Source organism: Lithobates pipiens, unplaced genomic scaffold (genome assembly GCF_037356315.1).
Source record: "Lithobates pipiens isolate NorthernLeopardFrog02 unplaced genomic scaffold, aLitPip1_a1.2 Scaffold_18, whole genome shotgun sequence".
Taxonomy (NCBI): domain Eukaryota; kingdom Metazoa; phylum Chordata; class Amphibia; order Anura; family Ranidae; genus Lithobates; species Lithobates pipiens.
In genome coordinates, this window is record NW_027507758.1 from 50,119,527 (window position 1) to 50,135,569 (window position 16,043).

The following is a 16,043-nucleotide window of genomic DNA, read 5'->3' on the forward strand; positions in this document are numbered from 1 at the left end:
TATTGAAATAATCTAAACTATTAAAAATAGGAACCATTATTAAAAATAACATTTTTTTGGAAATTATTCTATTACTAAATGTTTTATGTCCACAAAAAGAATATCAAAATTTGTTAAGATGTATGAAGTTATAATCTATATTATTTATATTTATTGAGAAGTATCATTATAGTTTAACCAATAGCCCAACAAATAAAAAAATGCATTTTCCCTGAATACGTGATTCTTTTATTCTTGCTAATACTACATATAAATAGGGTAAAAGGCTCCATAGCAATAGGGAAGTGTACTGAAGTATGTCAGTTTTATACCAGGCCCGTGTCAGTCAATCAACCAACCAGGGTCATCAGTCATTTATTTTTTTGTCCTAAGTTTTTGAAACTAGCTATTTCAATATGGGCCAATTCAGACTTTTGCTGTGTGTAATTTTGTGGGTTAATGTGCATTTTGCAAAAGCAATCCATTCATTTTGATTGGGTTGCCAACGTACCTTAACGCAAGTTTTAACAGACCTGCAACTATTTTTTTTCACAGCAGTGCACCACAACGCACAGATGGGTTACACTGTGAATTGTAGTGGGCTATAATTCAAAATATTGGTCATGTGTTTTTCTAATCATTCAGGAAAGGACCCCATTGCTACACAGCTGGCAGATACTCCAAAAAAATTCAGCCATTTATTTTTTCCTGTTGGGAAGCATTTTCCCAACTTCCTTTACTGATGACTGTGCTCAGAAAGACAGTAAGGGAAAATCTTTAAAAAAAAGGAACTAGAGAGCAATGAAAAAAATATGTGATCCTTCCCCTATTAAATTTAAACTAATAAAAAATATAAACTTATATGAAGTTCCGCATTTAACTCAAAAGTTCTCCTTTTTTTACTATTAACATGAATTAAAAGCTAGTAGAATTCTTAATATATATATATATATATATATATATATATATATATAATATATATATATACACACATACAGGTTTTGTGCACCATATTATCATCTTTTTTGTGTGAGTTAGCTTCTTATTTGCTTATCTCGAAGGTTGTTTTTTTTTTGTCATTTGCATTATCCTTTTTTTTATTGGTGAATTTCCTATTTGCTTATCTTAGGGGGTATCTTTGTCTTAAACTATTAATGCTATTTCTGTGTCAGTCAATTTCTTATTTTCTTATTTTAAGAAGTATTTTTGTCTTACACTAATATCTTATTTTTGTGCCGATAAAGTTCTTATTTGCTTATCTTAAGGGGTATCTTTGTCTTAAATTATTAATCCTTTTTTTGTGTAAATTTCTTATTTTATGTGTTTTTTTTTTCTCTTACATTAATATCTTATTTTTGTCCTGATTACGTTCTTATTTCCTTATGTTAAGGGGTATATTTGTCTTAAACTATTAAATCCTATTTTGTGTCGGTCAATTTCTTATTTTCTTATTTTAAGAAGTATTTTTGTCTTACACTGATATCTTATTTTTGTGCCGATTACGTTCTTATTTGCTTATCTTAAGGGGTATCTTTGTCTTAAACTATTAATCCTATTTTTGTATAAATTTCTTATTTTAAATGTTTTTTTTTTCTCTTACATTAATATCTTATTTTTGTGCTGATTAAGTTCTTATTTGCTTATCTTAAGGGATGTCTTTGTCTTAAACTATTAAATCAAATTTTTGTGTCGGTCAATTTCTTATTTTAAGAAGTATTTTTGTCTTATACTATTATCTTATTTTTGTGATTTCTGATTTGCTAATTTTAACGGGTATTTATTTTGATGTCAATTTGTATATTGATTATTTTTGCACACTGATTTTTTTTCTGTGAAATTAATCTCTTTCAAAAACTTTAAAGCCTTACAAGAAATAAAATAAGATTAACCAGTTTCAGCAATGTGCGTTTGCACAATTAGCTATATACAGTAAATATGTCCATATGCCTTTATATTAGAAGCTTTGCACATAGGTAATATCTGCACAAATGTACACAGCAGTAATGCAGTGGTAATTGCTTTTGGTAATTATAGCAAATCATGTATCAGCCAAAGCTTACATTAGGCTTTTCAGGGCTATTTTCTTCGGTTTTATTATGAAAATAATAAAATCAAATTTTCACAGAATGATCGTTTAATTGATTCACCGTGGAAAGTGGTTGAATTTCCTTGTATCTTGTGTTCGAGCATTCAGTAAAATGCATTAAAATCAGAGCACGTTTGTTTCTGTTTGTACTGAAAGGTTCATGTTTGTAGCCCCCTGACAGAAGACAGCACTGGAAAAAAAAAACTATAAATGCGTTGCTTCTTATAAACTTATTTACAACACGTACCTACTAATTTGAATTACAAACTATTGATTTTCATTAAGACAATAAAAATGTCATTATATTATGAACTAAAAATAATAATTTTTAGTTTGCAGATCAGCATCAGTATACATTTATATTAGCTATTATATACAGTAAAATGTACAAAAAATAAAAAATAAAACTATTATTTCAGCTGACAAGCCAATGTAGCATCTGAAGCTAATGTTATATTACAATATAAAAATGAAACATAATGCGATGGGGTTGATTTACTAAAACCGGAGAGTGCAAAATCTGGTGCAGCTGTGCATGGTAGCCAAACAGCTTCTAACTTCAGTTTATTCAATTAAAGTGTCACTAAACCCACAACAGTAAAATCAGTCTGTATATGCATTAAAGCATGCTTGTTATACTCACTGTGAACCTAAGGGGTTAATCCTGCACATTGTGTAAACAGGCTGTTTGATCCTGTCTTCTCTGATTTTCTTCTTCCACTGTCCCCAATCCATCTTCTGATAACACAGAGCCTTTGGAGACACTCTGCACATGCTCAGTTTGGTGTGTATTGCTAGAGAGTTTTTTTTTTCTTGGGAGGGTGCATGTGATCTGCACAGGGCCAATCAGCACTGTTCAGACACAGGGTCAGAGGTCCTGCAGCCTCATAGAACAGTCAGAGGAGAATAAAAAAACTCCTCTTACAAGCTTAAGAGGAAGTAAACCCTGATGGGTTTTACTTCCTCTTTTTTTACCCGCAAAGTAAAAGCATAATGGGCTAGTATGCATTGCATACTAGCCCCTTATGTGGCACTTACCTGCAAACAAAGCCTGCATTGTCCCCACTGGTGGCCGCATCCACCTTTGCCCCTCTTCCTTCCGGGGCCGCAGACTTCGGCACTGTGACTGGTCGGAGTCGCGTTACGTCACTCCCGCGCATGGGAGCCGTCAGTCACGGCACTTGCTAGTGAAGAAATGGCACGGAGGGCCGTTTCTTCACAGCTTATGCGCCGATGACGTTGGCGCAAGAGTATATAGTAAATATCTCCGAAACCATGCGGGTTTAGGAGATATTTACAGTAGCCTTAGTATAGGCCAGGGATATGCAATTAGCGGACCTCCAGCTGTTGCAGAACTAGAAGTCCAATGAGGCATAGCAAGACTCTGACAGCCACAAGTATGACACCCAGAGGCAGAGGCATGATGGCACTTGTAGTTTTGCAATAGCTGGAGGCGTTCGCTAATTGCACATTCCTGTGATAGGCTTACCTGTAGGTACAAGTGGTGTAACTAGGTTTACAACCACTTTAACCAGACACTAATAGAAGTCACAAGACTGCTATATACTGCTGATGAGAGACACTATTTAGCAGTTTAAATTTACTAAAATAACTGCATTTCCATGTTGTGTGCACTGTGGGAGACCAGATATAGTGAATGCAGGGTCCTGGGGTTAGTAACACTTTGAGCTAGAAATATTTTAATGAGCCTCTTTATGGGACTTTTACATGGCAACCAATGTAACAAAAAAAAGTATAAAATATAGATTTTTATTAGCAATAAAAAATATGATAGCAACCCTAATCCAACACTGATGACCTTAATGCTCGTAACACTTTAAGCTTTGAAAAAAATAAAAATAAACTGGAAGCTGGTTTCTGTGCAAAGTTGCTCCAAATTTTGCACTCTCCAGTTTTAGTAAATCACTCCCAATGCCTTCATTGGTGGCAATTCTGATGAAAAATTCACTTGCTAAGCATCAAGCATCATGATTTACTAAAGTATGATGAAAGGTGTGCATAGTAGTGAAAGTGAGGGCCATGTCATATTGGCGAGCCAGTTGAGTTCTTATCAGTGGTCGGATTGCTTTGGGGAACACAGCACTGTGTAAAAACATTTCACTGCCTGGCTGGCTGGAGGAGCAAGGTGTTTCTATCTTGTCAACTGTATGTGTTCTTCTTACATTTTCTAGCGGCCCTGTTGTGGGTCAATTCTCGCTAGTGTCAGGACTGGAAGTGTAACATATGGGACTGTGGTCACCTCAAACAGCAAGGATTGGTATTTTTTGTTTTTCTTATTATTATTTTGCACATTATTGGATTGTAGCTCTAGTGTGTGGGAGAAAGATCCACTGCTTAGGGCCCTATTACACCTAGCTAGTCTGGAGCTGCCACACACTGGGGGAGATTTAGTAAAACTGGAGCACACAGAATCTGGTGCAGTTGTGCATAAAAACCTATTAGCTTCCAGGTTTTATTGTGTTACTAAACCCACAACAGTAAAATCAGTCTGTATATGCAGCATAGCATGCTTTTTATACTCACTGTGGAACTTACGGGGTTAATCCTCTGTGTAAAAAGGCTGTTTGATCCTGTATGCACAGATCCTCCCCCTCCTGCACTGTCTATCTGGGGAAAGCCAGCTAACACAGGCAGGGTAGCCGACCTGCACATGCTCAGTTGTGTCTTTTATGCTGGAGAGAACAGTTACTTGTTCTCCAAGCCAGCCAGGTCACATGATATTGACATCACACATGTGGGCGTGTATGCAGGCTGTAGTGGAAATCTCCTCCTACCCAAACTCTAAGCACTAGAGAAACTGTGCAGTTTATCATGTGACCGTGGTATAGAGATCATCCAAAAAAGGTATATAGTGGCAATATTTTAATGTAAAAAGATTTATGAACTGTAAGCTCTGCGGGGGGGGCAGATTAACTATTTTCATATTACTGGGTTTAGTAACACTTTAAGTTTGCACGATTTCAAACCCGCATTTTAGTCCAACTTCAAGAGCAATTTCAGAGACATCAGTGCAGGTTGCTGCACATATGCCTATTGGAATCGACCCCCGAAGTTGCCAAAAGTAGTGCAGAAACTACTTTTGGTAATCCGCAAAGTTGACGTCCCACCAATTCGGACGGTGTCGTTGCTGGCAATAGGTGGAGATTTGACATGCGATTTGACAAAACACCCAGATGTGAATGTGGGCTAATTGAACAAGCTGAAGTTGGCTCCCATGCACAGCTGCACCAGATTCTGTGCGCTCCAGTTTTAGTAAATCTCTCCCACTCATTTGCTATTTTGTGTGTGCAGCTCATTCATTTAGAACAGACTGCCAATGCATGGCTGTGAACCGAAAATCGGATCTATTTTTGCACACCTCCCAACTTTTTGAGAAGGGAATGAGGGACACCTATCAGCAAAAGTATGCAGGCATAGGACACACCCCTTGCCACACCCCCTTAAAGGAGAATTGTACAAAAAAACAAGATTGGTTAAATCCACAAGTGTTTTTTTTACCATTACAATTCCTTTATATTGGCTTTTAGAATTTACAAATGCAGCAATTTAGATATCAGATGAAAGGTTTAGCGCTGGAAAATACTTTTTGGTAGATAAAAAGTGCATTTTATATACAACTATATAGATCAGACCAAAATGAGGGACAAATGAGGAGGAATGAGGGACAGAGGGACATTGCTCCAAATCAGGGACAGTTCCTCGAAATCAGGGACAGTTAGAAGCTATGCATAACCTGAAAGATCAAATCTGAAACTATGGGGCATACTTATTTATCCCCGCACTGTCCATCCTTATGGCTTCACCCCATTTATCAGGACATGTATAACACCAATTTTATTATCCCCATCCTTGAATTTCAGATTCTTCTCACTTTTATACTTGGTCATTGTAGAACAGACCTCCCAGTATCATAGAGCAAAGGCTGGGTAAGGAGTGTGAGGGGGTTGGGGAGTTTTACGCTGCATGGACAAGGCAGCAATGGAGTTGATTTACTAAAGGTAAATAGACTGGGCACTTTGCAAGTGCAGTTGCAGCCATTTCCCCCAAGGCTAAGTGAATGTGGTGAAACTTTACTTTGTAAAGAATAATGAATCTGGTGCAAAAAAAAAAACTACATTTTTGCTTGCAGATGATTGGATGATGAAAGGCAGCAGAGCTTCAACTCATTTACTAAGCTCTGGGGAAAATAAGTGCAAATGCATTTGCAAAGTACACAGTCTATTGCCTTTTAGTAGATCAACCCCAGTGTCTCTTTAAATTGGTTGTAAACCCTCACCTATACCCAGGGAAGTGACTGGCCTAATACAGTGTTCCTCAACTCCAGTCCTCAAGGCGCCTCAACAGGTCATGTTTTCAGGATTTTCTTCAGATGAAACGGCTGTACTAATTACTAAGGCAGTGAAACTGATCAAATCACCTATGCAAAATAATAGACAGCCTGAAAACATGAACTTTTGGGGCGCCTTGAGGACTGGAGTTGAGAAACAGAGGCCTAATACACAGAGATGAAACAAATCCTCCTACATAGGTTGAATCTGTCTATCTGTGGTCATCTCTTCTATACATCTGTTTAAAGTTCAGAATTTATAAATCTTTTCTGAGCTTTCAGAAAACAAGGGGAGGGGAGCTGAAGTTACACTCTGCTGAGCTTGGTGAGGAGAGCTCTGAGAGCTGACTGGAGGGAAGGAACACACCCCCTTCACACCGCACACAATAACAGAGCTGTGGCTGTCAATTACAGGCTGTGTCCTGGAGCTCCCTTGTCACCTTTTTTTTTTCTCCTGGTGTCAGAAACACTTGTCAGAAGTGATTCATGCAAAAAGCAGAGGAAGGAAGCAGCAGACAGAAAATACACTTAGGGGTTGATTTACTAAAGACAAATAGACTGTGCACTTTGCTCCAGAGCTTAGTAAATGAGGGAGAGCTCTGCTGACTTCCACCATCCAATCATGTGCAAACAAAACAATTATTTTTAGCATTTATTTTTCTTGCATGTGATTGGGTATTCTTTGCAAAGTGAAGCTTTACCTAATTTATCAAGATCTGGAGCAAGTGCACTTGCAGAATGCAACTTCACATTGCAAAGTGCACAGTCTATTTACCGTTAGTAAATCAACCCCTTAGTGCTCTGGATTGAGACAAATACACATTATAGAGGGATATGTCTGAGGTTTACAACCACTTTAACAGATTTTGGTTTGTGCAGTTGAACCTTGGATTACGAGCATAATCCGTTCCAGGAGAATTCTTGTAATTCAAAGCACTTGCATCAAAGAAAGGTTCTTAATAGAAGTCAATGGAAACAATGACAATTCCTTCCCCATTGACTTCTATTGCATGCAATACTGCATGTGGTCAGAGGTGGGGCGCTGGAGAGCCTCGGAAGTACTCAGGGACAGCTTGGCTGAACTCGGAAAGCCTCGGAAAGGCTCAGAAACACTCAGGAACCGAGTTTTTCCAAGTATTTCCGAATCGCTCTGAACCGTTCCCAGTGTCACAGACGCACCCGCACCTCTGGCCAAATGCGGTACTGCACACCCTATTAGCTTGAATTCTGTTCATTTTGTGAGACAACAATCGTAAACCGAGTCAGAATTAAAAAAAAAAGTTGGTCGTCTTTCAAAATGCTCGTTAACTGCGTTACTCGTTATCCAAGGTTCCACTGTACACATAAATATTATACATATTTTAGATGTGTTTGACAAACTATAACAATCCCTACTAATGATCAGACTGCAGTCTTCTGATATCTAGGTGCAACAACGGCAGTTGGAGGATGTAGAAAGGAATGGAATGAGTCATGTGACCTTCCACCAACTGTCACTAGCTCCTAATTGGGCCACTCACTAGTTGACAAAAGATCGATAATTCCAAAAGAGTTCAAGAAAATAAAAGTGCCTTAAAATGTCACCTGAAACCTAATTTATATAAAATTTATAGGAAGACGTTCGTTCTTCCAGCTTGCTTTGTTGTCCATTGAGGAACGTCAGATATTAATCAGTGCATATACTGACAAGTGATTGCTATAGCAAAGTAGGGCCTTTAGTCGGTCTGCTGTTTGCCAAGAGCGTGTGGCTTTCCAGTTGTTTGGTCTTCGGCTCTTCAGCTTGGGCAGAGAGAAGGGCAGGGGCAGACATGTGGTGAGTGGCCATCTTCTGCTGTTGAATCGTGTTGATGTAGCTGACAATCAGCAGAGTTATCTCTAAAATCTGAAAGAATAGAAAGGATTAAAGTGACACTAAATTAAAGTATTATTTTTTTTTTTTTTTTACAAGCACATTTTTTTATTAATTTTTACTTGATATACAAGTAGCGTCATGGCACAATTGAGTAGAAAAGAGAAGAGAGGCGCCTCTAAGTGTAGCAATATGGTTACATTTAATGAAGGTACGATATTTAGCAACTCACATGGTTGATGATTAACCTCCCTGGCGGTATGATTATTTCGGATTTTAGGTGCTAAAAGCAGTACAATTATTTTGCATGAAAATTTGGCGTTTTATATTGTAGTCCTGCAATTCTTAGGAATAACTCTCTTAAATCTGTCCAAACCAGAGTCTAGCAGACATCCCAGGTATGATAAAGTTTGAAAAATTAAATCATAAATTATAATATAATAAATAATTATAAATAATTGTACCAAATAATAATATAACAATAATAAAAATTATTCAATAATGTAATCTAATCAAAAACACTGAAATTTGCCGAGTTGCAGAATTGTCACTGTCATTACTTTTCAGTATTTGATGACGGATCTCCCCACAAATCACTATCGCTCAATTCTGCGAGTCATTCTAATTTATTATCGCTGTTTTCTAGCTGGTCTAAAATCATTTTTGATGTACAGTGACAGTTTTGGTTGCTATGGACAATCTCCAGTTTCCAGGCATAAAGAACAGTTTTTACAATATAAAACTGCATGCAGGACACTGGACAGACCACTAGGGACAAAGGGGATGTGAAATATTTACATACAGCAATGTAATCTGTAAGATTACATTATACTGTATGTATACTGTTTATTTCACTTTTTGAATTTGGCGCCGATCTCCGTGCCCGCGCGTCGCAACGCTCGCAGGGAACGGAGATCGCCGATGTGATAGATCGAGCGAGGCACGGCTCGCTCGTACAGCGGGGAGACATCGCTGGATTCGAAGGAGAAGGTAAGGAAACCTCCTCCTGGATCCAGCGACGCTGTCCCGAGTCTGACTCGGGGATACCGATTTTGGTATAAAAAATCCACCCCGAGTCAGACTCGGGAATACCGTCAGGGGGGTTAAAAGAGGCACATCTAAGTATGCAGGCATCTGGGGTAAAGCTGACCACATAAACCATTCTCCACACTTCCGACTCTCACCGCTGTCAGTCTACAATCATGACTGGGAAGACTACCCTGCAGGAGAGCGATCTGAATGCAAGGCTTGAATCGCTAGTGGAGCGCAGAGTGGAAGGGATGATGTCGATGGCGGTGCGGAGGATGGTCTATGTGGTCAGCTTTACCCCGGATGCCTGCATACTTAGATGTGCCTCTTTTAACCATTAACCATGTGAGTTGCTAAATATTGTACCTTCATTAAATGTAACCATATTGCTACACTTAGAGGCGCCTCTCTTCTCTTTTCTACTTTCTACTGACATGACGCTACTTGTATATCAAGTAAAAATTATTAAAAAAATGTGCTTGTCTTGCAAAACACTCTCAATCCAAGGTTTACTGTACAGTATTTTACTTATTGCAGTCAGGACCACAAAATATTGCTTAAAAAATATGAAATATTGCATTTGAATACCTTGTTTGTTTGTTTCCAGCCAGTAACTGGTGTCTGATAACATCATTTCCAAGCTATGGTTATCTGCTTGGCTATACAAAACTGACAGCTCAATAGCTAATATAAGCTGATATTTATAAACACAGCTGAACAAAAAACGAATCGTCTCCCCTCCCCCCTGACTGTTTAGATGACTCTGCACTAAGCTTTGTTTAAACACGTCAATACTCTGCACTTTTACCCTTCCTGCCCAGGCCAATTTTCAGCGCTGTCTTTTTTTAATGACAATTGCGCGGGCATGCAATGCTGTACCCAGACTACATTTGTAAATACATTTTGAAACAGAAAGTGCTTTCTTTGGTGGTATTTTATCACCACTGGGGTTTTTATTTTTTGCTAAACAAATTAAAAAGAAGTACGTTTTCTCCTTCACTGATGTGTACTGATGAGATAGCACTGATGAGTTGGCACTGACATGCAGCACTGATGGGCACCCTTTATGGGCACTGATAGGCAGCAATGATGGGCACTGAAGAGACACCACTGATGAGGTGGCACTGACATGCAGCACTGATGGGCAGCCTTTATGGGCACTGATAGGCAGCAATGATGGGCACTGAAGAGACACCACTGATGAGGTGGCACTGACATGCAGCACTGATGGGCAGCCTTTATGGGCACTGATAGGCAGCAATGATGGGCACTGAAGAGACACCACTGATGAGGTGGCACTGACATGCAACACTGATGGGCACTGATGTGTAGCCTTTATGGGCACTGATAGGCGGCAATGATGGGCACTGATAGGTGGCACTGATGAGCACTGATGAGATGACACTGATGAGGTGACACCGACATGCAGCACTGATGGGCACTGATGGGCAGCAGTTATGGCCACTTTTAGGTGGCAATGATGGACACTGATAGGCAGCACTGATGAAGAGGTACTGACAGGCATCACTGATAAGCACCAAAAGTCATCACTGATTGGCATCACTGGTGGGCATTGCTGATGGGGCTGCACTGATAATCACTGCACTGAGAGATCCCACCCGTCTGGAGAGCCACTTATCAGCTCTCCTCTACTCAAGCACTGTTAGCATGAATAGAAGACTGCCAATAACCGACACTTCCTAGTTACTCTGCGATCAGCTGTGATTGGACATAAGATCTTTACGTCATATGACGTCCACTCAGAATGGGAAGGACACCACACAGCCGTCATTTTCTATAGGCCGGGCGGGATGTGGTTAAAGAGAGAGAGATGGAAAGTAAGCAGCTTGTGCTGCCCTCTGTCTTTAGGAGACTCATGGGGATGGAGTTACTAAAACTGGAGGGTGAAAAATGCAGCTCTGCATAGAAACCAGTCAGCTTCCAGGTTTCTTCTTGTCAAAGCTTGATTGAACACTCTGAAGTTAGAAGCTGATTGGCTACCAGGCAAAGCTGCACCATATTTTGCAATCCCAAGTTTTAGTAAATTAACATGGTGTGCTGTGCATTTTTTTCACACAGAACAATCATATGTCTTATGTTTCTGGGTTACTTGGTGAATTAAGCATCAAAATCTGAGTTCCTCACCACCTCAACCCCTTCAGGCCTGTCACTTGATGCTGCCTGGTCCTCTTTGCCTTTTCTCTGGGTTGAGCAGCCTTTAATGATACAGACAGGGCACTGACATGTGGATGTCAGCACTGCTCTCTGCACCATTAAACAGTGAATGCTGGGCACTGTGGTGATGCTCCCTCATGGGGCGGGCCATGATGTCCTGCATTCACAGTATTTGGGAGTTGGTCATGCTGAGCATCATTCCACCCAAAAGACTGAGGACATCTTGTGGCAAAGAAGAGGTACTGCAATAAAAGGCATTGTGGTGATGCTCCCCCAGGGGGTGGGGCCACGACGCCCTTTATTGACAGTATTTGGGAGTTGGTCATGCTGAGCATAATTTTACCCAAAGATTGAGGACATCTTGTGGCAAAGAAGAGATACTGCGATGTAGGGCATTGTGGTGATGCTCCCTCAGGGGGTGGGGCCATGAAGACCTGTATTCACAGTATTTTGGAGTTGGTCATGCTGAGCATTATTCCACCTAAAAGACTGAGGACATCTTGTGGCAGAGAAGAGATACTGCAATGTAGGCCATTGTGGTGATGCTCCCTCAGGGGGTGGGGCCATGACACCCTGTATTCACAGTATTTGGGAGTTGGGTCACGCTCAGCATTATTCCATGCAAAAGACTGAGCATATCTTATGGCAGAAAATAGGCACTGCAATGCTGGGCCCTGTGGTGATTGTTTCTCAGGGGGCAGGGCCATCACGTCCTGCATTCACAGTATTTGGGAGTTGGTCATGCTGAGCATCATTCCACCCAAAAGACTGAGGACATCTTGTGGCAAAGAAGAGGTACTGCAATAAAGGGCATTGTGGTGATGCTCCCCCAGGGGTTGGGGCCATGACACCCTTTATTGACAGTATTTAGGAGTTGGTAATGCTGTGCATCATTTTACCCAAATGATTGAGGACATCTTGTGGCAAAGAAGAGATACTGCGATGTAGGGCGTTGTGGTGATGCTCCCTCAGGGGGTGGGGCCATGACACCCTGTATTCACAGTATTTGGGAGTTGGTCATGCGGAGCATCATTCCACCCAAAAGACTGAGCATATCTTATGGCAGAGAATAGGCACTGCAATGCTGGGCCCTGTGGTGATTCTTTCTCAGGGGGCGGGGCCATCACGTCCTGCATTCACAGTATTTGGGAGTTGGTCATGCGGAGCATCATTCCACCCAAAAGACTGAGCATATCTTATGGCAGAGAATAGGCACTGCAATGCTGGGCCCTGTGGTGATTCTTTCTCAGGGGGCGGGGCCATCACGTCCTGCATTCACAGTATTTGGGAGTTGGTCATGCTGAGCATCATTCCACCCAAAAGACGGAGGACATCTTGTGACAGAGAAGAGGTACTGCACAGGACAGCTCCAGATTGAAGCTGAGTTTTGCAACCTGAGCTGCCTTTAAGGTTTCGCACAGCTGAGGGGGCTGTTTTTTTTTTAAATAAAATAATCCTGGAGTTGGTCTTTAAAATTCTTCTAAAAATGCTAGTCCAATGAACAAAAGACTTGATATATGTGACCATGTTGGTCATATAATCTCTGCTAGTGGTAGGATTGATTAGGTGGGCAGCACTATAGCGTTTTCTCCAAAAATAGTATCTTTTTTAAACCATCTAATATTTTTCATTTATTTATCTCAGCAAGAGTGTTACATAGATTTATGTTAACATTTCAGCAAAGGTCCACTTAAAAAAAAAAAAAAAAAAAAAAGTTCCTTCCCTCACCCCACATTTATTGGCCCACCATATTTCTACTGGAAACAGAAAATGCTGTTCTGGTGCTTGTCCCCCTGTTATTTTTAATAGTAGTAATCTGGGCTGCTCAGTAGAAAAAAATAAGCTTCTCTCGCTTTGGCTGCAACATTTTATTTGTTCCAGCGAAATCCAGAACCCGGGGAGGCCACTAAACGAACAAAAGAGCAAGCATTTTGTAATTACATCGCCTGGTCTTACAGTTTATAATAGCTTTTTCTCCCTCTCCTAACCTCCAGCACAGAAAATAAACATGCCTTTGTTTAAGCCGCAGGTGCTTAATTCATGCTTTTAATATCCGATCGTAGAAGAGTACTTTACTCCTAAAAGCCTACCTCCGAGCTGCTGCTAGCGTGTATTTCAGCTAATGTACCTACCTTCACTTTCGCCATAGCAAACAGAAGTTTTTCAGTTGGCTTGTCCTTTGTCTGCGTGTTAACCACCAGCATAAAGTCATCACGATAACCTCCGAAGGTCATTAGACTCCTGTGTGTGTATGTCAACAGCAACCTCTTAAGAAAGAGAAGAGTGGGTGGAAGGAAAGAAAAAAAATAAAACAAAAGCGCTAAACATTATTTTTCGTTCTAATTCAAACAACGATTGCACTAAAAGTCTCAAACAAAAGCAAAGCATTTACTTAATAAGCGACTATCGGGCAGCCATTATGTACTTATATAGGAGGGACATATAAGCGGCACGTCTAGAGTACATTTGGTTAAATAAAGTCTAACTAGCTTGTAATCAATCTATATTAATCTGTAATCTTCAATTTGCTTTTAAGTAATACACCTAGAGATGGGGAAATCAAGATTCTTTTTCTTTTTAACTAGAAAGGGGGCTGAATGTAATGCTTACACAGGCCTAATAATAATAATAATAATATTAATTATAATAATAATAATGATAATATTAGTTAGACGTACCATAGTGTTATATTCCAGCACGCTTATTCCATCTTCGTGTACTGCCAGCCAGACTAAAGGACCCTCAAAAGGGTTTGGAGCTATAGGCTGCATTGTAAAAAAACAAAACGTAAAAATAAATAAATAAATTAAAATAATAATAATAATAAATTAAAATGTATATGTATGTGTGTGTATATATATATACAGTGGTGTGAAAAAATGTTTGCCCCCTTCCTCATTTCCTGTTCCTTTGCATGTTTGTCACACTTAAGTGTTTCGGAACATCAAACCAATTTAAACAATAGTCAAGGACAACACAAGTTGTCCTGGGTGTGGCTATAGAAATTGAACTCAGGTGTGGACAACCACAGTTATAGTATGTTTTAACAAGGGGGGCAATCACTTTTTCACACAGGGCCATGATGGTTTGGGTTTTTTTTCACCTTTAATAATAAACACCTTCATTTACAAATTGCATTTTGTGTTTACTTGTGTTGTCCTTGACTATTGTTTAAATTGGTTTGATGTTCCGAAACACTTAAGTGTGACAAACATGCAAAGGAACAGGAAATGAGGAAGGGGGCAAACACTTTTTCACACCACTGTATATATATATATATATATATATATATATATATATACTGTATTATAAATTTTATATATATATATATATATATATATATATATATATATATATATATATATATATATATATATATATATATATATTAGATACATACCCCATACCACTCTGTTGTGCAATATATATGGCTAACAATATTTTCCCGTTTCCCACTAAGTAATAAATGAAACATTATATATATATATATATATATATATATATATATATAAATATATAATGTGTGTGTGTGTGTGTGTATATATATATATATATATATATATGTGTGTGTGTGTGTGTATATATATATATATATATATATATATAAATATATGTGTGTGTATATATATATATATATATATATATATATATATATTTTTTTTTTCATTTATTTCTTAGCAACATATGTATTGTGTCTATTCCCTGCATTGCATAATCGTGAGTTATGTAAAAATTTAAGGTAGAACTAAAATCAAAACTTTTTAAAATCTTTGATAGAGCAAGGGAGGGTTATAATTAGGGTTACACCGATACCAATACTGTGCCAGTATCGGTGCCGATATTAACCTCTTGCTTACTGGGCACTTAAACCCCCCCTTCCTGCGCAGGCCAATTTTCAGCTTTCAGCGCCGTCGCACTTTGAATGACAATTGCGCGGTCATGCTGCACTGTACTCAAATGAGATTTTTATTTATTTTTTTCATACAAATGGAGCTTTCTTTTGGTGGTATTTAATCACCACTGGGGTTTTTATTTCTTCCTAAACAAACAAAAAAGGACAAAGATAAAAAAAAAAAAAACATGTTTAATAGTTTGTTATAAAATTTTGCAAACTGTTAATTTTTCTCCTTCATTGATATTCACTGATGAGGCTGCACTGATGGGCACAGATAAGCCGACACTAAGGGGTACTGCTAAGATGGCACTGGTAGGCACAGATAAGACAACACTGATGGGCACCGATAAGAAGGCACTGGGTGGCACTGGTGGGTGGCCCTGGTAGATGGCCCTGATGGGCACTGGTAGGTGGCACTGGTAGGCGATATTGATAGGCAGCACTGGTGATGACACACTGTGGGCACTGAAAGGTGACAATGTGGGCACTGATGGGTGGCACTGTGGGCACAAATGGGTGGCACAGTGGGCACTGGTAGGTGGCGCTGGTGGGCACTGGTAGGTGAGGCTAGTGGGCACAGAAGCCTCTCCACGATCAGGACCGATGTCCCTCTCGCAGGCGATCGGCTATCAGCATGAGGTGAAAAAATAGACGATTACCAGTTCTGTTTAGGTCAGATGGC

General features: G+C 39.4%; 1 protein-coding gene across 1 annotated transcript in view; it reads right to left on the reverse strand.

The window, feature by feature from the left end:
* Nucleotides 1-223: 223 nt before the first annotated feature.
* The window catches only part of PLEKHH2 (pleckstrin homology, MyTH4 and FERM domain containing H2), a 232,244-nt gene continuing 216,424 nt past the window's right edge, over nt 224-16,043 (reverse strand). The window contains exons 28-30 of the mRNA XM_077485672.1: nt 14,145-14,231; nt 13,599-13,733; nt 224-8,295 (exon numbers count right to left, since the gene is read on the reverse strand). Coding sequence (XP_077341798.1) covers nt 8,110-8,295; nt 13,599-13,733; nt 14,145-14,231 — 408 coding nt within the window. The 3' untranslated portion in view covers nt 224-8,109. The remainder of the gene's footprint in view (nt 8,296-13,598; nt 13,734-14,144; nt 14,232-16,043) is intronic.